The sequence below is a fragment of the Pipra filicauda genome, unplaced genomic scaffold (genome assembly GCF_003945595.2).
Source record: "Pipra filicauda isolate LSUMZ 115617 unplaced genomic scaffold, ASM394559v2 scaffold226_size1812527_pilon, whole genome shotgun sequence".
Taxonomy (NCBI): domain Eukaryota; kingdom Metazoa; phylum Chordata; class Aves; order Passeriformes; family Pipridae; genus Pipra; species Pipra filicauda.
The window spans coordinates 248,831-269,954 of NW_024104339.1; the positions used below are offsets into that span (position 1 = coordinate 248,831).

The following is a 21,124-nucleotide window of genomic DNA, read 5'->3' on the forward strand; positions in this document are numbered from 1 at the left end:
CTTTTTTTTTTTTTTAACTTTTATTTTGTCTCAGTTATAGCTTTCTGCATTTATTTTCCTTTTGGACGGAAGGGGGGTCTTTCCTTGCCCATAAACACAAAGAGCTACCTTGAGCATATTAAATAAATTGCAAGCTTCAGCAGCTTTGCCAGCAAATTTTGGAAAGTTTTTATGATATTCTGGGCCTACAGGCTTGCAGTGTTTCACAGCTCCCAATCACTTTGTCTTCTGAGACTAATAAATATGTCTGTTTGCTCCAATCAGTTAACAGAGTGTTAAGGAATTTCACCAGTTAATTGCTTCCTAATTTAAGATCAGGAGAGAAAATATTCAAACTTTATTGGAATATTTCATTTGGATTGAGTCTGGAAATCCATCTCCACACTGTGACCCAAGTTATTTCCTGGATGCTGTCTGGTATTTTCCTGAGCAGTTGTTATGGGATATAGGCATGATAATAAGATGACTGACAGTGGGAGGTAGAGGTTAAGCTGGATGCAGCATATATTTGGGATTGGGGTACTCTTATTTCACATTTAAGCTGTTGTAGTAAATAGCTTGTTTTTTCATTATCTTTGAGCTGCCCTTTCTCTGATGATTTTCGTTGTTTTAATTAGAAAGGTATTTTGCTGAAAAGAGCGATCTCAGACCTTTGTGAAATTTTCTGCTAGTACAAATAATGGTAAATCTGAAATCACTTATTAGACAAGAAGTTGTTATGGCAACTATAAGATGGTTGGCTAATCAGAGAGTGAGATCAGTTTTTATTTACAAGTGTAATGAGCAATTAAGTTTGAGCAGCTGTCAGACTTGGAAAGTGATTAAAGTTCAGCAAACAACCCAAATGGGTCAGTGTTCAGTTCTGATGGTTTTCTGACTCTGCAGCTTGATCATCTGTGGGTTTTACCTACTATGATTAAAACTGCCTTTAAAATCCCCATCCGTGCCAATGACTTGGCATAGCCAGTGAGTAATGAAAATTCCCTTTTCCAACCGGGTTCTTTAACAGGTATTGACCTGGAGTCTTGCTGTGGGTAATGAGGTATTTCACGTGTAGCATTCCTTAAAGCAAAGCTCAGTTTGGATGCTGGTTTGCAGAATCATCTCCTGGCTGTCGGTGATCACCAGGAGGGAGCTGAAACGGTGCAGCCTCGCTCAGGGCTCGGAGCACCTCTAAAGGCTCTCTTTCATTAAAGGCATCATTATGCTGTTGTTGGTTGCTTAGGAAGCTGCTGCTGGGCTCATAGGAAGGACGTGCACAGTGTGCATGAACATCAAACCCAAAAGAAGGGCAGAAAGTCTTGATTCACCCAGAAACGTACAAGAATGCCCAGGAGAGCCGGAGCTGGTGAAGCTCAGTTGTTGGGCTGGTCACCAGTGACAGGGCAGGCTGCTGGTCCTCATGGCCTTCCCAAGCAGGAGCTGGTTCTCTGCAGATTCCGGAAGACTGGACGTGTTCACAGTGGGAAAGTCACCTTCCCATCCATATTCTGCACCAGATCAGCCTATTTCATTGCTGGGGTTTGCTTCCCTGCTGCACGTGTTAAATAAGCCAAACTGTTTGTAAGCCTTACTCAAAACCTGTGTTTTAGTTAGAATTTTAACTGTCCAAGGACCAGTGGAGCTGTTTTCCAAAAGTATGCTGTAGTCCCCTGATACATTTACATTTTTATTAATTTTGCCACACTAATAGTGTGATGTAATGGAGGTGATTGCAGTGGAACGTGAAATGGATTGGGACAGCTCCTGACCTGAAGAATTTATGAAGTTGTGTGACTAGATAACACAAGTTGCTGAATGGGGACTTAAGGGAAAATTAATATGACAGTCTCAGAAATAGGCATTTGCGTACTTGACCTAAACTTCTGGTATTTACATTTTCTATTTATCAGTCTTTTTCAGGCTTATCTACAGCAGTGGCACATGAGAAACAGGGCTGTAGAAACGGAGCAGAATTTTTAGCAGGGTTATTAGAGACCAAGAAATCCGCATTTCTCAGCCTCCAAGATGGGATTGCACACATGTATGTTGTTATTACTGTTGCCTGATTTGCCTCGGGTTTCCTGAGAAGATTGTTTGGGAGTGTTTATCTGCTAAGCTTCTGCCGGCATAGCAAGCCTGGCTTCTTGGAATGGGCAGCTGGCAATGGAGCCCTTCAGTGACCGCAGCGTTGGCAAAAGTAATTCCTGTTACCCAGTGGAAGAGGAGCCAGCTCTCCCCTCTTCCCGTGGTGAAAACACTTAGTGTATTCCAGACGCTGATCTTCAAGCTGTGGAGATCTTGAAGAACTGGAAGGGGGTTGGAGCTGGCTGCCTCTTGCATAGGCCTGCTGTGGTCCTGCAGAGCAGTGTGAGGGAAGGCTGGAAAACTGAAAAGCAAACTGGAGCTTTCACACTAGAAAACGTGAGCTGTGAGCCCTCCAAAGCTGCCGACTCCTCTGTCTAGTTCACTCCAGGTGTGGGATAATTGTGGTTTTCCAGAGGACACAGCTTCATAGTTGTAGATATGTAGGAGAGCTGGGGGTGGGAACGTGGAATAGTTACTTTAAGAGTTGTTTCATTTCATTCATAACACGTTTTAATTACCACATACGAACGTTTGCTTAAAAATCTGCTGTAGCAAAGGAGTAAACTTGTTCTTGTAACTGCTTCCTTGTAGGAATGGGAGATTTTGCCTATTTTTTCCCCCTCACTAAATAATGTTTCAAGTTTATTTTAAGCGTGTGAAAATGTGGGCAATTGACTCATAACCTGTAAAAAATAATACAAATAATACTAATGTAGGAACCTGATGATTCTCTCTGCTTTATAGTTTGTTTGCAGCAAACAACATGTTACAAGTGAGCAGGTGGGAGGGGGAGTTTTAAATATATGGGGATGGATTTTTAGAGTTTGCAGCTGATGTGGATTAAAAATTCTTAGAACATTTCATCCATGAAAGGCAATTAGTTTTGTTTTATGAATATGAAAAGCACGTAGCTTGTAAGTACTGGAGTGAAGTCCCAAGTGAGTTATTAGAACTTGCTTTACTCATGTAGTACAAAATTAGCCATCAAGAGCTGATAGATTTCAAATATAGCTCACTGACACACTGATCATCCATAACTTTTCATAAAGACATTTTTTTGGGCTCACCTGTAATTACTGGATGCTGTTGAAATCCTGAATGGGGCAGGTAGTCACAGATCAGGACACCTCTTTGCTCTTGATGGTGATTACAGCATATTGTGCAGCTGAGATATTGAATTGTGATACCTCTCTGCCCTCTTTCACAACTTTTAGCTGCTCCTTTCTCTCAGATTCATAAGTTAAGGCTGATAAAATGAATGGAGTCTGCTCTTTTTTTTATTTTTGGCATTAGGATAAATTCATGTATTAGATGGTTTTTTTGGAATATCTGAGTTCGTTGTGTGACTTGTCTCAGTGGTGAGAAAAGCTTCTCAGCTACTATCAGGTGTTTTGAAAATTACTATTTTTCAGCTTCTTTGCCTGGTTTCTTTGTCTGGATTTTTTTTTTGCAGTGAGGGAGAACCAAAGACTCCGCTATTAAGAAATTTGGTATTTCCAGTGTTGATCAACCGATGTTACTCATCCAGTACGTCAGTGTTTTAACACCTGAGATTCTCAGTTAAGGAACTGGTAGCCCCAGTTAAGGAACAAGGTCATCCGAATTCCACGGAGAAATTAAAACAGTATAAAAACTCTTTGGCAAGTGCTGAGCTAAAATCCAAGTTCTGCCTGTGGAAACGACTAAATGTCGAGTTGTTGTAGAGCACTGGCTGCTGTACAGTGGCCAAAGGAGGAGGAGATTTGGGTGACCATCCCAATTCACTGACCTGTTTAAACAGTGCTGTGCTGATAAATTCTCCCCCACGGAGTCACACGGACACGTCGCAGCAGTGGAATTTAGAAAAGGCAAATCCGAGGGAGACTGTTTTGTCACCCGGGAGGCTTTAATTTATGGTTTTGTGCCTCTCATCCAGAGAAGAAAGATGGACACTCAGAGTGGGATGATATTAAACTGCTGGAAGTGCCGCCTAATAGATCACAGATGTTTGTCAAGCAGCAAATCATCATCCCCCCCGACACAGCAGGACGAGGGGACACTGTCACGAGATGTGACGTGTCATAAAGGAACATTGATTTGTTGCTCCCCTGCAGTAAATCACACAGCAAACATCTCCATTCAAATCCATTAAAATCCATTAATACAGGGCGTAGATTTTAAAACTGCTCTGACATTTCTGATTGAAGGCTTTGGCGTTATCGATTCCTGACGTGAGCGGGTCGCTGTTTGTCAATCGTCAAGTAGCACCATCATCTGAATGTCACAGGGTTTGCAGTGAGGTGGGAATCTGGCCAAGGTCACTGCTGAAAGGGATGAAGAAACGTGCAGTGCAGGCTGAATTTTGGGGGAGAGTGCCTCTGAATCATGCAAATGGCTTCATGAGCTGGGAGCTGCTGCCGTATGACCTCGCGCTGAAGGACGGCTATTTACGGTACACGGGTCAACATGTGAGCTCTAATGAGTGTCAGGGCATGGGAGGAAGGAGGTTTTCTGTGCTTTCTTTCTAAAGCCATGTAGAATGGAAAAGTCAGAGGGATTTCACCGGGTTTTAAAGAAGCAGTAGTCTCTCTCTGCCATCTGTTTTGGAAGAGAGCAACTTACATACCCATGTCATTCAGTGGAGCTTGCTGTCAGCAGCAACAATTTCTGCTGATGGGGGAACTTCAGGGAGAATATTCATAACAAAAGTCTTTATTGTATAGAAACACACCGTTCTTCTTGGGATCCTGCTTCCAAATGCCTTTAAGGACTGTGACTAAACCACTGTTTGTGCCTGAGATGAACATCTGAGTACAGAAGCTGCCTGGACCAGGTTCCCCTGCCAGGCCGTTTTTGTGCAATACAAGAGGGGATGGGAAAGTCCACCTGGTTTTACACCCTCCAATGCATCAAGAACTTTGAGATGTGACAAACTAAATGAGTCAGGGTGATATGCTTCCTTGCCTGCTCTGATATTACTATAAGTCTTTCTGTTTTGTTTTTCTTTTAGTTCAGGTGAAGCTCTGATCTGAGTATGAAAGAAAAATCTTCTTTGTTGTACAGCTGTTAATATTGGTTTAATATGTGTTAATCCATTCACCTTGCTCTGTTTCTGAAACTGCAGCACAGCTATGCTCAGTTAATCACCTGGAGTTTCAAGCTCCTGAGAGGCTGAATTTGTGGGAGATGGTGGGTGATGTCTTTCCTGCAGCATATCTAAATCACAAGAATGTTGTAGCGTGGCTGTGGCTGCCATGTGGTCCTTAAAAAGGCACAGTAATTACGTACTACATATTCATGATTGCAGGTACATGTGATTTGGAAAGCAGGTTGGAGGAAGTTTGGCATTTGGGTGGCACCTTCAAAAAGAAGAAAACCTGAAAGTTAATTGGAGAAAATGACAGTTCCCAGTTTACTGCTGTGCCTTCCGACAGCACTCGAGCTAAATACTCATTAGGACTGCACATGTGCATGCCCATGCTGTCTCGTTATTTTATTTTAACTTAGACTCCACAGCCATTACCAGCTATGATTATTCATTTATTCAGCAGCAGAAACTTGGGCAAAACAATGAGTGGAGGATAGATGACTAGATCCCAAAGAGTTTCAACGTGAGCATAGCTAAAAATTGAGTGAAAAAATCCCACCAGTCAAAGGGGATGGCCAGTGCTGCAGCAGTCCCACCCAAATCACGCTTTCTGTAATGCCCTGCCGTTCAGATTGAGCCCGTTTGTTCTAGCTGACTGGCTTTTTCCTTGGAAGTGTGAAGCTCAGCATTTTCAGAGCAGTGTGAAATAAGGAATGTAGAAAAAGGACTTGGAGCAGTGAGGTGGCTAATTGAAAAATGCTCTTGGAGCCGTGCGCTCTAACAAAGAAGCTCTGGCAGGTTTTTATGAGTAAGTCGCTCCACAGTTGAGTTTTGATCTTGAATTTCGAATGAGTCGCATTTATTTTTTAATAGCAGTGTTTTGATAAAAAGGAACAATCCTCCTGTTGGTTACCATAATGCCTAAGTGGCCGTGACTGTCTTTCTAAAAGCAAATATAGAGAAACAGGAATAGACTGTTGGGTTCAGGAGTGTCCAAGTGTGTTATTTGAATGTGTCTTCCAAGTGATGTGTCTTGAACTCAGCAGGTCTGTGAATGCTGAAGGTCTTTAGTCTTATCTTCATTTTGCTTGGACAGCTGAAATATGTTTCCATGGCCTCTGGATGGTCTTTCCCCAGGTCTTATTGATGGTGCTGTGCAGATCATTGATGATTTGTTGAATCCAAGAGAGACAACTGCAGTCACAAATGTAATGATGCTTTAAAGCAAAACAATTCTATAAGCTACACCTCAGAGATGTCATTGTTGAGCAATCTTGTCTGGTTTTCATTGCCTTGCAAAACTCTTGATTTTTTCCTCAAAGTCCAGTCTCTAAAAGCATTTTGCTTTTGCCTTCAGCTGATAGCCCTCACTTCTGAGAGAGCAACACTGCACTGAAGGGAGGGCAACCAACAGGATAGAAGTGAAAAGCTGCTGATAGTGTGGCTTCTTCTGATCCCTGTCACATATTATGCAGAGTGAAATATAACACATCTGACTGTTTGATTCACTAATTTGACTTGTGGAGCACAGCTGGTAGGCAGGTGGACTGTTAAGAGACAAGACAAAGATCTAAGATCTGCAATCTTCTGAACTTCCAAGCAAAAAAAAAAAAAAAGGCAGCCACAAAAAGCAAGATGTTTTATGCTGCTTGAACACCAAATGCTGTTGGAGGGAAGGGGAGAAGTTTGGAATCAGAACTTTCTTGCTTTTGGATCTCTCTAACGTGATGGACTGGTGTGCATGTTTCTTTGCATAAATAGGAGGTGATTTTGTGCGTGTAATTCATCCCAAATGTATGAATTGAGAGCCTCTGAAACATCTGAAACATCTGGAGAAGACCCAAGAGAGAAAACTGTGATTTCTCCAAACACAAAGATCTGTTCATTCATGAGATTCTCTGGTGTCCAAACAGAAAACAGCAGTTCTGCTGTTTTCATTTAATGTTAATTTCTAGCTAGTGCCACCCTTTTGTCTGTGCCATTCTGCACCACCACAATGACTTATCGGTGGACCTTTTGGGGAGATTTTCACCTGGCCCTGTCATCATTCAGCTGGAATAACTGCTCTCTGCTTCCAGCAGTCAGATTTTCAGTCTCAGCTGCTTAAACATATGGCACGTGACTAAAGTAACATGAAGATTTCAGCTTGTGCAGTGCAATCCTGATAAAAATCTCCAGGCTCTCTCCATTAGTAGGTTCCATATAATGGTCAGAGGTGAGATTGGAAGGGGGAAGCAGGGAAGAGTGAGGAGTTCTGCTTTATCTCATCCATACGTGAATACAGGCAAATTTTAAGAGTTTATCAACATTGGAGCAGAAGTAGTACGGGCAGAACAGGGCTGAGAGGAGCCTCTCGAGGACAACCAGTGCTGGTGTTTCTCTGTGAGGTCACTTTTGGGCCGGGTTCAGGATGGGCGGTAAAAGTTCTCCTGGTTTTTCCTGCATTTATAAGATAATTCCTGCCCTGCCCTGTGCAACCTGTTTGTTACGGGGTGATTACACAGGAATTTCTGACCTGATTTCCTTGTGGTGACATCTCAGGTCAGAGCAGGTTGCCTGGGAAGAGGTTTGGCTGGGGGTGTGTGCCCGAGACTGTTTACACCAGGAAGTTTACACTACTGAACCTTCTGAATTCCATAAAATGCCCAGGATTTCAGCGTGAGCAGGGAAATGCTGATACTGCCATTTGGCAGAGTGTGGAAATGCGACCACAAGAGTTGGATCTCAGAGGGAAGGTGTGAATGAAAAAAATAGCACAGTGTTTTCTCCCTTTCCTTGCAGACCACAGATGAGCTGGTGCTGCCTGTGCATATGCAGTGCCCGAGGTCTGCCACGTGTCAGGCGTGCAGGGCCAGATTGTCTTTCTCCCTACCGGAACATTTATGCTTTAATTTGGGACACGTGGTGGGAACTGATAGCGTCTTGTTTCAGAGAGAGACTTTCTGATAATCTCACTGGTATCAAGTCTCTGTGTGAGACACAAACTCCCAGGCCAAGCTGTATCCCAGCAGTCTGGGAGCGGCTCTGGAGTCAGGAGCTGTGCAAGGAGCCCTTGGCACCAGGCTGGGAGCTGCCAGCCCTTCTGTGATGTGATTAAACTATACCAGAAACTCTTCAGTTCAGGGGGGACTCCTCCACATCACCTTCTTGCTTGTCTGATTTAACATTTCTCATTGCACCCTGGAATTCTGGTCACGTTCCAGAGTCCTCATGTGAACTAGTGCCATTTAGGTGCCTTTTAATGAGTGAAAAAGGTGGAGGAACTGGTCACTCTTTTAAAGGGGATTTGTATGATTTGCATGCCATTCCTTTGCTGTTCTGTGATAGTTTCTGTTATAAAATCTGTTTACCTTGTCTGTCATATCTATGTGCTGTTTGAGGAGGAGCCTCTGAGAAATGCAGGGCTTCCAAAATGTCCATTAAATACTGGACAGGTTTTTGAGTATTTTTAATTTACTACATTTTGTCTGTGTTGGGCAGGGGTTCTCTAACAGATGAGTACAGGCAGAGCTGTTTCACCAGAAATCCAGAACTAAAACCTGCTGTGTTTTGGTTCTGGAAGAGCTCTACAGGCTTTCAGTTCATTGCAGTGTAATATTGCTCTTCAAACAAATCCCACCCAAACCTTCTCTGCAGCCAGTGAACTCCTTTGTACAGCTGAGAGAGCACTGCAACAGCAAATCTGGGTCACACACCCTACAAAGGACACACGACTCCAGATGACAAGTGCTCGTGTGCTCCCTGTTGCTGAAAAAGAGACTAAAATTAGCTTCCGACTCTTACTTGAATTAAAAATTACCCAAGGGGAAAAGAACTAATTCTCAAGAAGACAACTGTTATGTCTTAAACCCACACAGTCTCAGCCATGTATTGCTCCCAACTAAAGAACAGAAATGCAAAAACAAAAAAGCGATAACCAAGGTTTTTGGGAGAAAGGGGATTTTGTTTTCCCTAGAGCATCTCAAAAGGTGGAGTACGAAGGAGGTTATTCGGGGCCCCAGATGAGTGTTCCAGTGCTGAGCTCCATACTGTGCTGCAGCAGCATCTCTTCACTCTGCCATCTCCAAAACACCACAGTTTTTACCTGTGGAGTGCTGCCATATCCACATTTTGTCAAAATAAACCTTAACTACATGGGTTTTAGAAGAGTGAATTGGCTGCCAGCACAACTTTGTGCAGGATCAGCATTTTCCATAATCATATATAAAAAGTGATTATAGCAGACCAGAGAGTCTGAACATCTCTAAGACACTGATGCCAAATGCTGTCGAGAACACACAAGTTTGTTAATATAGTTTAAGATTAAGGAAACAAATTGTGTGCCCAGCTTCAGGAATACCTTCTCTTTAAGGCATAATCTTTTATTTTGGAGCATTTGGCTTAAACATCCTTTGCAGCTCTGGGGATCACCACCTCCAGCAGATTAGATGTAGTGATATTTTTCTTTATATCTCTGACTATTAAGGTTTTCTTTCCAAATGTTAAATAAAATGTTTTCCTAAGCAACAAGAACTATATGGAGCTGAAGGCAAATCACATTCTGTAGCAATAAAACCTTATGTACAGTATAGGAACAAAAAGCAACTAATAAAAGTGATTGTTACAAGTAGCTTTGCACAAAGATAAATTCCTGTAACCCAGAATACATTAAGTAGCTCTGCCTCCTGTATATTAACAATACTCAGTAATCTGTCCAGTATTTAGTGGACATTTTGGAAACTGTGCATCTCTGAAACAGAAAGAGTTTTCCTTGACCAAAGTCAACTTTACCACGAGGTGGTATGGCTGAAAAAGGTCCAGCTGGGAGTTTTTTAGCCTCTGTTCCCTCCCTGGTGGGTGCCTTGCAGTGCTGCTGCTCAAAATGGGAAGTGAGGTCTGAAAAGAACATTCTCCTGTTCCATAATCTCCTTTTCCATGGTGTCCTCTCCTTTCTGCTCAGCTCTCTCTGCTGGGATTTTGCATAGCTGCCAGTTTTGTCTCAGACTTCTGTAATTACTGTCCTTGGTGGAGCTGTTTTAACCATGATTCTGGGGTAGAGGAGTCACTGCAACTTGAATTACCCAGGCACAGTCTTTCTCCAAATAATGTCCCATAATTATGGCCTGTGGGCATCTGTATCCTCAGTCACAGTGATGGAAATGTTAATAGAAAAAAACAGTGTTGGTAAACAAAAAGAGAGATGTGAAGTCCTTGGAGTCTGGTCTTCCCAAACAAAATCTGCCTTGTTCCGGGGGACAGATTGGGGTTGGATGCAAAGACAGAAGGATAGCTGGAGAAAATGGTACTTGTGGTTTGGTTGCTGCTTTAAAATGTTTAAAAGGGTTTTTTTTCTTGGTTTACTTTACATTTTAAAAATGCTTTTGTTTACCCTGTTTGCCTTCTAGCATTGGATGCCAGGGATTTGTAGAAAACCCAGACTAATTTAGAGGAGAAGGTCATGTTTGGCTCGAAGGTCCCTTTTTTTTAGGTCTCTCTGGTGACAAGGCTTTACCTTCAACTCATCATCATTCCAGACTGTGGGTAGCTGATAGGATTTGAATGCTGCAAGTGAGGAGTGTGAAAAATTCCAGGGATGTTCTATGCACTGCTAGACAGAACTATATTGATTTAGGAGGAAATCCCAAGGAGGAAATAGTTCTTGTCAACTGATTACTACAAGTTACGGTTATGCTACTCTTGCAGACGCCTATAAATTAAACTGCCAACAGTTGGCATCTGCCACTGTCACAGTGCTATAGGTCATCCTTCCCTGGGAACTGAGTGATGCCAGAGTGACTTACCTGCCACAGAAATACTGAGGGAGGATCTGGGAGTTGGGAGGAAGGCAGACTGTGCTTGGGAGGCGTGTAAGTGGCCCCAGTGTGGAGAGGAGACTGAGGACCTAGTGTGGGACAGAGGGAAGCAGTGCCTGACCCCCTGGCAAGCAGATATGGAGGGACTGTGGTACAGGAGCCCCCAGCACAAGAGGTGCCCATGAGTGATATCATGACCTGAACTGTTATGTGCTAAATGTTTTCACGTGGTAGTGGTTCTTTTCATGCTGAAATTCCTTGAATTCTGTCTCCAGGTTGCTCTTTTTCCTCCCTCGACTCACATGGAGGTATTATCTGCTAAAGCAGGGAAGAGGTCATGCTGATTTTGGAGGATATTTTCCTACCTCATACCTTGCCAGCAATGCAGCATCTGAGGAGTTTAAATTGGAATTAGCTGACATTTTCCTACTCTCCCAGGAATTCAGGAGTCTTTGAAGAACAGCCCATCTATGTGGGCTGAAGGTAGTGAGCTTGAGGGATAATTGATTCTGTCTGGAAATCTCTATGCTGATCCCTAAAACCAGGAGGGAAGGATTGACATTGTTTACTGTCAGTGGGGATTTGTTTTTTTTCTGCTTTTTCACTGGATAGTTTCAGCTCGGAGTAACTGAAGATGGATTGAGGTGCAGACCTAATCAGGAAGATGTGAAAAGATTTATTTTTCTTTACTTTACAGAAAAGGCCACAGATGGCTCTTTGCAGAGTGAAGACTGGACACTTAACATGGAGATCTGTGACATTATCAACGAGACAGAAGAAGGGTATGTGCTACTTCAGCAGACTTTGAAAGGTCCCTGAACACGATCTTACTCAGCATGTGAGGAGGTGCAGCGAGGCAATGCCTTTAATTTCGGCTGTTTGTATGGACAGCTTCTCTGACACACCTCCTTCAGCACCAGAAAGCTGTGCTGCTTGGCAGTCTGCAGGAGAACTGACCACTGCTCTTATGCCCTGGGCCTTTGAGTGGCTGTCAGTCTTCCCTGCCTGATCAACAGCCTGGATTTTTGGAGACTTCAGGCACTCCTGCAGTCCTGACTTCTGTGATACCTTGTCTCCTCACATAATTCTCAATGATCTTGGTTGTAGTCAAGTGATCTGAAGTTAACACACATGCTTATGTCCAGACAGAAATGGTAAAGGATCCCCTTTCCCACAGTTTATGGGATGTGAGAAGCCCTTCTAAGCTGTCTGTTAAATGGTGTTTCTCCTTCAGGCCCAAGGATGCCATTCGAGCGCTGAAGAAGAGGCTGAATGGAAACAAGAATTACAGAGAGGTCATGCTGGCGCTGACGGTGAGTGGGGGCAGGCTGGAATGCCCCAAAGGGCAGAACCCTGCTCCTTTGTCATTTCCCTTTTCCTGGCACTCTCTTGAATGTACACACTATTTCCTTTAACAGCCACTGCTTTGCCCTTTACTTCTCTCCAATTGCCTCCTTCCTTCCTCGGGGAGTGTTGCTGGAAGCTTTGCATAGCAGTTTTCTGACTCAATTGATTTCTGCTTTTTTTCATGGCTCTTATTCTTCCCGAGTACTGTCTGAGGAAAGTTAAAGTAGCTCAAATGAGTCTGTTACTTCCTGAGGTTTTCCTTTCTACTCTCGTCTCCCTGTGTCCAACCATTCCTCCACTCCAAGACAACAGCTGTGGGCATATTTGCAAGTGAGGATGATGAACTTGCCATATTTTCAGCTTCATCAGTAGCTGATGCACAATTTCCCTTGGGAATGAATCTCTGTAGGAGACTTGCATTAATTTGCGCTGATCTAATTTCACTCAATAAAGTGGAAATTATATTCTGTGCATTTAGGCAGCGCTGCTAAAGGTGTGGGATAATTTGCCAGCGACCTTTCCTGCTGATGACTTTAGCTGGGGGTTTCCTGGGAAGTGCAGCACCCCTGAGCGTGGTGCTCTGTGCCACAGTGACCTGAGGAATGAGCAGCAGGAACTAGATGGATTTATCCTGCTGTGGGAAGGTGATCTGTGTGATTCTTTCACGGAGCTCTTGTTGCATCTCCCTGACGAGGCGTAACCGTACTTTCTGTCTTCTTGCCATTTCCTGTCCTGGATTGTCATTTTGACAGATTACCAAAGTCCAAGCCATGAGATTATCCATTGTGCAGGAAAGAGAGAAATTCATCAGGAATGAGCCCGTGTCATCATGGCTGATGAAAGTAGCTGAAGTAGGAGAGTAATTACAGACTGCTCAATACAGAGTCACAGTGGTTATTAGGCATGGCTGTAAGGAGAAGTGACGCCTTGGATTTATCTCCATGCTAATCATGTTCTTCAGAGAAAAATCAACAGCTGTTCTTCCATGGCAGTTGAATGGCAAGTGGAAGGTGCCTCCAGCTAGGTTGCAGGGGGAAAATGTGTCAAAGTATAACCTGTCAGAGCATTCACAGGGGAGTGTTTTGAATGAGTGAAGATCATTCACCTGAATTCCCAACTCTAAAACATGGCTTATAGCTCGGAGCAACTGGGTCCAGCTGTGTTCCAGGCACACAGAAAATGGTGGAGTGCCACAGCACAATAATATCTCACTGTGACAGGGTGTCCTCTGTCTTACCTGCTCCTGATGTGCTGCTGTGTACTTGACTGTTCAGCTAAGCAGGCTGGAAAGTTCTGCTCTGAAGAGGAAGAAACTTTCTTTACCTTGAAAACAGGCAAAGGTGCATCACAGAACTGCCCAATATATTAATGGTGGGTGAGGTACAGCTAAATGTATGTATTGAGAGGAAGCTTTTTGGTAAAACTGGGGAAGAAGGGAAGAATTAAGACTATAAGTGTAATTTCTCCTCTATCTTCTTGCCCTCCCATCAAAAACTTTAAAATTAAATGGATTAAAAAATCAGATGCTGTGTGTGTGATCAAGCTTTGCTCCAACAATGAATGGGTTTTTTTTGTGTGTAGGTGTTGGAGACCTGTGTGAAGAACTGTGGCCATCGCTTTCATGTCTTAGTGGCAAACCGTGACTTCATCGATGGTGTTCTGGTGAAAATCATCTCACCCAAGAACAATCCCCCCACTATTGTACAGGATAAAGTCCTAGCACTGATTCAGGTACCCAGCTTGTCTCTGCTTCCATATGTTGCTGCCTGAAATAAGGACTGTCTGCTTCAATGCTACGCATCGCTAAACATGCTGTCATCGTTAAAAACGTGGCAAGGTTTTTATATATAAAATCAAACAATATATCCAGATTGGCAGGGAAGAGCAGACATGCACACACATAGATATTTTATCCAGGGAGAACTGTCTGGATTTGAGTTAGAGAGATACCACTCTACTCTAAAACAGGAGGATTTAATAGAAGATAAATGGATGGCTTTGCAATTTAACAGTCGTATGTTAGAAGCTGGAGACTTGCTGCTGCAGTGGGCTTGTCATCTGAGGCCAGGAGATTTCAGAGGCTCGTGCTCTTGGTGTCAGCTGCAGAACACTTGCCTTTCTCTGTCTGTTTTCCTGACTGTAAAATGGAACTGTTTCCCTCCCATTAGAAAGCATTCTGCATTCCTTTCAAAGACGGTTATAGAAGAGTAAATGACCATATAGGAGTTAAAATGGTTTTGGTGTCTTTTCTCTGGTTATTGTGCAGTAAAAGCACGCTGTCAGATCCTTGCCTGCAGTGGGGAAGTTCAGACATGGGCCTGTCTGCCACTTCTCCTTCTGTGCAGCACAACAATAAACAGCCGTGTTAATTCCACAAACCATTAGCCACACATGAGGAAACATTGGTGCCTGCCTGGAGGAAATCTGACAATTATAGGAAGCTTTATCACTAAGCTTCCACAGGCTACTGCGTACACCAGAGACTAAAAGACACTGTGTATTTAAAATGATATAAACCTGCTGCAGTGTTCCTTGTGGGAAGGTATTTACAAATGCAGAGCATCATTTGCCAGATATACTTCTGATTTTTATGGCAAAGCATGCAGTTGGATTTCTGCTGGTTTATTTGTTATTAGGATACAGGGATAGGGCATCGTTAGAGCATGACTGTGTAAATAAGTGATTTTCAAACAGAAAATAGGCAGGGCGATGGAATTAGGTGGGCATTGCATAGGGGTCTGTGGGGCCCCTTTATTTCTGGTCTCTGATTTTAAGGCTTTTTTTTTTTTTAAATAGCACAAAATTAATAAAATTATTAAAAGCAATTCTTGTGCATCTGAGTGAGCCCTCCGGTGTCTGCCTGCTTGCAGTGACCAGGAGATGAGGTTAAATACTGTCACATAAAGAGAAACTGGGTGTGTTTCCATATTGTTTTAGAGAATGCTGGTTATGCTGGGTCCTAGATTTAAATGGATTCCCAGTCGTCAGTGCAGCTAAGAAGTAAGTGTTTGTAACATAATCAGAAAGCCACAGTCATTGCCTCAGTGTATTAAACAGAGCTTTATCTGAGGAGACTTAGTGCAGTAGAGCTAAAAGCCTCACTCTGGGTACTAAATGCCTTTTGATATAAAAAGCCTGAAAATTATGATGGTTGCCTGTGGGTGGGTTCTGTTAGTGTCTCTTTAGCTGGAGGTGGTAGGGGACTTTGTTTTCCAGACTGCCTGACAAGCTGGAAAGACTGATTGCAGTAGCTCATCCCAGGTGCCCTATGGACTCACCCCCCAAAATACCTCGTATGTTGTGACCACTTCACTCAGCTTAGACTTTGCTCTGTGGAGCTCCCTGGGGTTGGAGTTAACCCCCTTCTTAGGGGCTGATCTCTCAGCTCTGCTCCTGCAACGTTGCATTTATCCCTTTCTGTGTCCCTTTTACAATTTGGTATCGGGGAATTAATAAGAACAGAAATGAGAGGATTAATAGCCCAGACTTGGAAGCATGGAAAAGAGCTGTACAAACAGTGTGTGTCTTCAGCCACACAGCTCTGGTATTCCTGGGCCTTTCCATAGCAAGGGTAGATAAAGCTGCCATCCAATTTCTTATCTAGAGACTTGACTGTTTTGAGATGTTGAGCATCTTGTGTCTCACTTTCTGAACCTATTTCTCAGTGTACATGAATGAGTATGTGTTACATAGTGCTTATCCTTCCTTCTTTACCCTTCTAAAAGGCCTTGGAAATATCCCTTGTCACTGTGCCCCTGGTAAGAGCTTGCCTGTCACCTCAGAGCTCCTGCAACTTACTGCAAAGTAGCTGAGCACCCTCATCAAAGGTGTGAAGCACAGGAAGACTTTTAGTGGCATGCCAAATTCTTTTGAGGATATATGTAGTAAAAAGTGTCCAACACTGGCAAAATTGTCTTGGGATGGTCCCTGATTTAGGGGCTGGATTTACAATGGTATTCAATTAACCCGTTTGGGCACACTGAGGATCCAAGTGGGATTTATACAGCAGCATCCTGAAGTATCTACCTTTGATAGCCTGGTCTAGAGTCTTGGAAGATCTGAATTGAGTGTCACCTCTGTCCTGCACCTGTTTGGACAATGGGCAGGTCTCCTAAGCTCTAGTGTAGCTCCTTATCCATAAAGCAAAGCTAATATTACTGTTGCCTAGTTGGACTGTAAGCTGTCTAGAACAGGGATTGTCTTCAATGTGTGTAGACAGCACTTAGGACAATAGTGTCCTGTCCTGCTTGTGACCTCTGAGAGACATTAATACAGATAATGCTCCCAGCTCAGGTGAGGAAGAATACAAATGGAAGTGTCTCCTTTCTCCAGGACAGAGAGTTGCAGAAGAGAGAGAATAGATTAAAAAGGTGGAGCACAGATGAAGGGAGTTCAGTTTGCAAAATCTATAGGAAGCCAGTGAAAGAGGGGGTGCATTAGTACATCTTGGACAAACAAGCCAAGTTAAAAGTTAGGGGTGGCAATGCAGCATATCTTGGCCTCTGACTTTCTTTTGAGTGATGATTATTAAATAGAGCATCCCTTGCCTAACATTTTCCACTCTTGCTTGCAAATAGAGTTGAAGTGGGGAACACCATTATGTAGAAGTATCATTAAGATGATTTGTGATGTAAATTGAAAATGCAGTGAAAGAGCAAAGTTGAAGTTACTTGTGCCATCAAAATCTCTTTTAGAACTGGGGATGGTTTGGAAGGTCAGTTGCAAGGAAACAATGGCTGTGTGCAGTCAGAGCTGTTTTCTCTGGCTCAGGCAGGGCTGTCTGGGCTTGCACTGCATCAGAACAGTTGATGCAGTTAATTTACTCTTAACAAAGCTGAGAAGCAAACCCAGGATTTCAGCTTGCACCTGATAATGGATTGTCTCCTTGACATGGAGGGTAGGAAATGCTCTTTCTCAGAATTGAACAGAAGAGGAATGCAAGTTAAATATTAATATTATTTCTTATCTTGCTTTGCTGTCTTTGATTTCTGTCCTCTCAAATATCAGAAGTGATTAAAAACAGCTTTTAAAGTAAAAATAGTCAAAGAACTAGTGTAAAAGTGATGACTAAATGAATTAAGTTCAGAGCCCACACACCCGTCTCGCAGTAGTTCTGGATCCAGCATGCTGATACTCTGCCTCACATATGTGGGGGTTTGTGGAATGCTTCATTTTTTAATGGAGTCATAATATTTCAGTTTCTCTTTCCTCTAAATTTTTAATATTTGGCTGATTTCCAGCACAAGGGAGAGGGGGTTGAGGCTTTCAGGGTACTGTGCTCAGGATACAGCAGCTCTGTGAGTGCGGGAGCCTGGCTAGCCAAGAGAAGCACTTAGTACTCCCACTGAAGGAAAAGCTTAAATGTGAATTGAAGTCTTTTTAGACGCCAGAGAATTCATGCAGGAGAGATATTATGAGTGTTCTGGCTGTGGGAAATTCTCCCTTTTAAACTTGTTCTTTGTGCCCCACCGGGGTGTCTGAGTGTTGGATGTGCTCTGTAGGAACCCGGGCGCCGTTAGTTCTGCTGCTCAGGGACTGCCTGTTTCACAATACAGGAACCTCAGAAACTACCTATTTTTATGAAGTTTGGTCCAAATAAAACACTGAAGAGAACGTGACAGCTGCGTTTTTTTCTTTGGCAACAAATGAGGATGCTTCACAAAGTGAATGGAGGTTACTGAAGATTATTGTATGACTCTATGAATTTTGCTTAGATCAACTGAATCTTTCACACAGACTTTTCCTGGTGGATCATTGGCTATAGAATATGCCAGAAAGATCAGCATCAATCACTGCTGAGGAGAGGAGATTGGAAGAGGCTTTAATTTCGTTCACAGATTTTGATGATGTCAGGCACTGTGCAGAGCTGCTGTGCACTAACTTCTGGTTTTTATTTGAATAAAATCTGTATGTGACTGTCTTAATAATATTTGCAGGATCTTTTAGACCAGGTCTGATGATTACAGCTTCCCTTTGAAGCTGAAATACATGAAAGCTTTTATAGTCAGTATCTGAGGTCAGGGTGGAGCTGGAGCTTTGGAAGGTTTATGGATGATAATCCCCCGTGTTTTCCAGGCTTGGGCTGACGCCTTTCGAAGTAGCCCTGATTTAACTGGAGTAGTGCATATTTATGAAGAACTCAAGAGGAAAGGCATCGAGTTCCCCATGGCAGATCTTGATGCTCTGTCTCCAATACACACACCGCAGAGGGTAAGCTGCAGCATTGCCATTCCGGGGGTATTTTCCCAGGATGTCTAAGTAGTTGGATAACTACTTGTTTTTCCCCTCCTGTTTGTCTGAATTTGGCTCATTTTCTCACTCCTGGAAGGACATTTTAATAGTGAAAGGGCATGTAGGAGAAGCATAATACAGACTGATAAGCTAATGGTATCTCCTCCCTTGAGTCAATCATCAGAGAAGGGGAAAAGAGTTTGCAACATTTATCTTATACCACAAAACCACCAGACAAATGCACCTAATTTGTTCAAAGAGAACCCAGCAGGATATATGGCTGAGATTTACTTCTTTTGCTCAAAAGTGTGGTGTTTTCTGTTGGTGATACCCCTGAGCCTGTCCTTTAGGGGTGCACAGGGTCTGAATCTCACACTGATCATCCCATGGTAACGTGAGGTTTTACACCTGTGGAAAGTTAAGTCTGGAAAGTTGACAGAACTGCTGCTAAGAAGTAACTTAATGATCACAGGTGTTCTGATTGTTCACTCTGGAAACTGAAGTTAATGAATCTTTGAAGCGGTAAATGCAAGTGATCAAGGACTGAGAGATTACAATTCTTGTGTCAAGGTTAATTAAATTCAGTACCTTTGTATCACATCATTTTTTTGTGTAGGCCTCCAACTTAATTCCTAGTTTAAAATAATTTTTAATTAGTTCTCTTTGGCTCTTGTTTTTAGTTTACTTATCATTTTTCTTGTAAAGGTAAATGGACTTAAATGCATGTGGGTTGGGTCAAAAGATATGGGTGTGGAGGACTGCTGGAGCTGCCTGTTTATGGGCTGTCCTGCCAGTCTGTTCTCGTAACTGCACTGACCTTTCCCGCAAGGTGCAATTATGTTCTATATTTGAGCCTGTTTGGCCCGAGGTTGCTGATAAAGCAGGTGCTGTCCCAATTCAGCTTTTGAACTCGTGTCTTTCTGATGTGGCAGAGTGTTCCTGAAGTTGATCCTGCAGCAAATATGCACAATTCACAGTCTCAGCAAAGGATGAGCAGCAGCTCTTATTCTTCGTCCTCCCCAACGGCGTATTCTGCTCCTCAGGCCCCAGCCTTGAATGTGACTGGTCCCATCACTGCTAATTCTGAACAGGTATTGGCATCATGATTCTTTCGAGTGAGACTCTTCCAGCAAGTCAAATTAGAAACTGATCTGCAGAGGAACTTTAATTTTAACTCTATGGACTTTGCCTCGTAGGTCTGGCTCTACTTAGTAATCTTTCCTCCCATTATGCTGTAAAATCTGGGCTTTGGATGTGTCTGTGTGACCAGTCCACTCAGCAGTAATTTAGCAGTTATTCCCATTATCCCCTCTCCTTTAAAGGCCCAGAATGTCTTGCAGATGCAGGCAGTCAAGCCCTTACAAACACCCTAATATAGAAAACAGAATTTTCTTTTCTCCCTGTAAAAAATAATAACTTTAGAACCAAAGATCCTACTTAAAATGTGTACAGCTTTCCCCACACTGGAGTGAGGCACGCAAGGTGTACCACAGCCAAGGTCTGGTTTTAGATGCTGTTTTAATTTGCTTCCCTTCCATACAGGCACAGCACATCTGGGCTAGTGATGATAGTTCTCTTCTTTTTCTGTTCCTTTTCTAAAATTCTCTCCTGGGTAAACTTTTTATCTTTACTTTTTGTTTTTTCCCGCTAGAATGTCTGGAGCCTCAGATATCAAGTCAGACAGAACGAGAGATATCTCAAAGTCAGTTCTTGAAAATGAACTGCTTAAACCAAAAGATTATGCAGTGTTTTGTTGTCTTTTTACCCAAATTCAGATTGCCCGGCTGCGCAGTGAACTGGATATTGTTCGTGGGAATACAAAAGTGATGTCTGAAATGCTGACAGAAATGGTACCTGGACAGGAGGATTCCTCAGACCTTGAGTTACTCCAGGTAACAGTTGCTTCCAAACATGATTCTGATCCTTTCTGTGCTTGAGTTTCCCAGGGGCGAGTTTTGTTGTAACTCACTTCACAAACTGGGTTTGCTTGGTTTACGTAATGAATGTGGGCTGTGCTTGACCCTGGCCAGTCTCATCATGTGATGTTCTTCATTTGTTAAAGCTTCCAGTGACAAGAATTTCCTGACTTCCCTTGAAACTTGTTCTTTCCTCTTTATGTAGCCAGAATTTTTTTCCAGTGTTGAATATCAGGTCTCTTTTACCACAAAGCAGCTTAGAATTGCCACGGGCTCTATAAGCCCTGAGCATCTCTGTTTCTTTTACATCCTCCATCATCACTTTTACAGTGTCAAAACATTCCCAGTCACTGTGCAGGAAAAAACACTCCATATTTCCAGCTGGACTAAATAATGCCAAGGGTCTGTGGATTCTCTGCCAATTGAAATCTTATATATGAACAAAATGTCTTTCCAGAGGCTGTGTTCTCAGGGTCTTAAGGCGGGTGCTCAGGTGAAGTTTCAGAGTGTCCAGAGGGTAATCAGAAGGGATTTCTTTGCTGGAAAATCTCAATCCAGTGCGACATTTAGTATTTCAGGAGGGAAAACAGTATAAACACAGCTCATGTCTTGGGCTTCACACCTGCTTCCCAAGGCCAGTGGTCACGGGGTGGCCTTTTGGCTGAGGAAGGTCATGCAGTCCCACATGCAGCACAGATGAGGAG

The 21,124-nt window shown here is 43.0% G+C and overlaps 1 protein-coding gene across 3 annotated transcripts in view; it reads left to right on the forward strand.

Annotated features, from left to right (window-relative positions):
* Positions 1–21,124, forward strand: part of TOM1L2 (target of myb1 like 2 membrane trafficking protein) — a 56,587-nt gene that overhangs the window by 7,463 nt on the left and 28,000 nt on the right. For all 3 annotated transcript variants that reach the window (XM_027743101.2, XM_027743103.2, XM_027743104.2), the window contains exons 2-7: positions 11,624–11,708; positions 12,161–12,239; positions 13,855–14,004; positions 18,349–18,483; positions 19,437–19,595; positions 20,280–20,396. In XM_027743101.2, the coding sequence (XP_027598902.1) occupies positions 11,624–11,708; positions 12,161–12,239; positions 13,855–14,004; positions 18,349–18,483; positions 19,437–19,595; positions 20,280–20,396 (725 nt within the window). The remainder of the gene's footprint in view (positions 1–11,623; positions 11,709–12,160; positions 12,240–13,854; positions 14,005–18,348; positions 18,484–19,436; positions 19,596–20,279; positions 20,397–21,124) is intronic.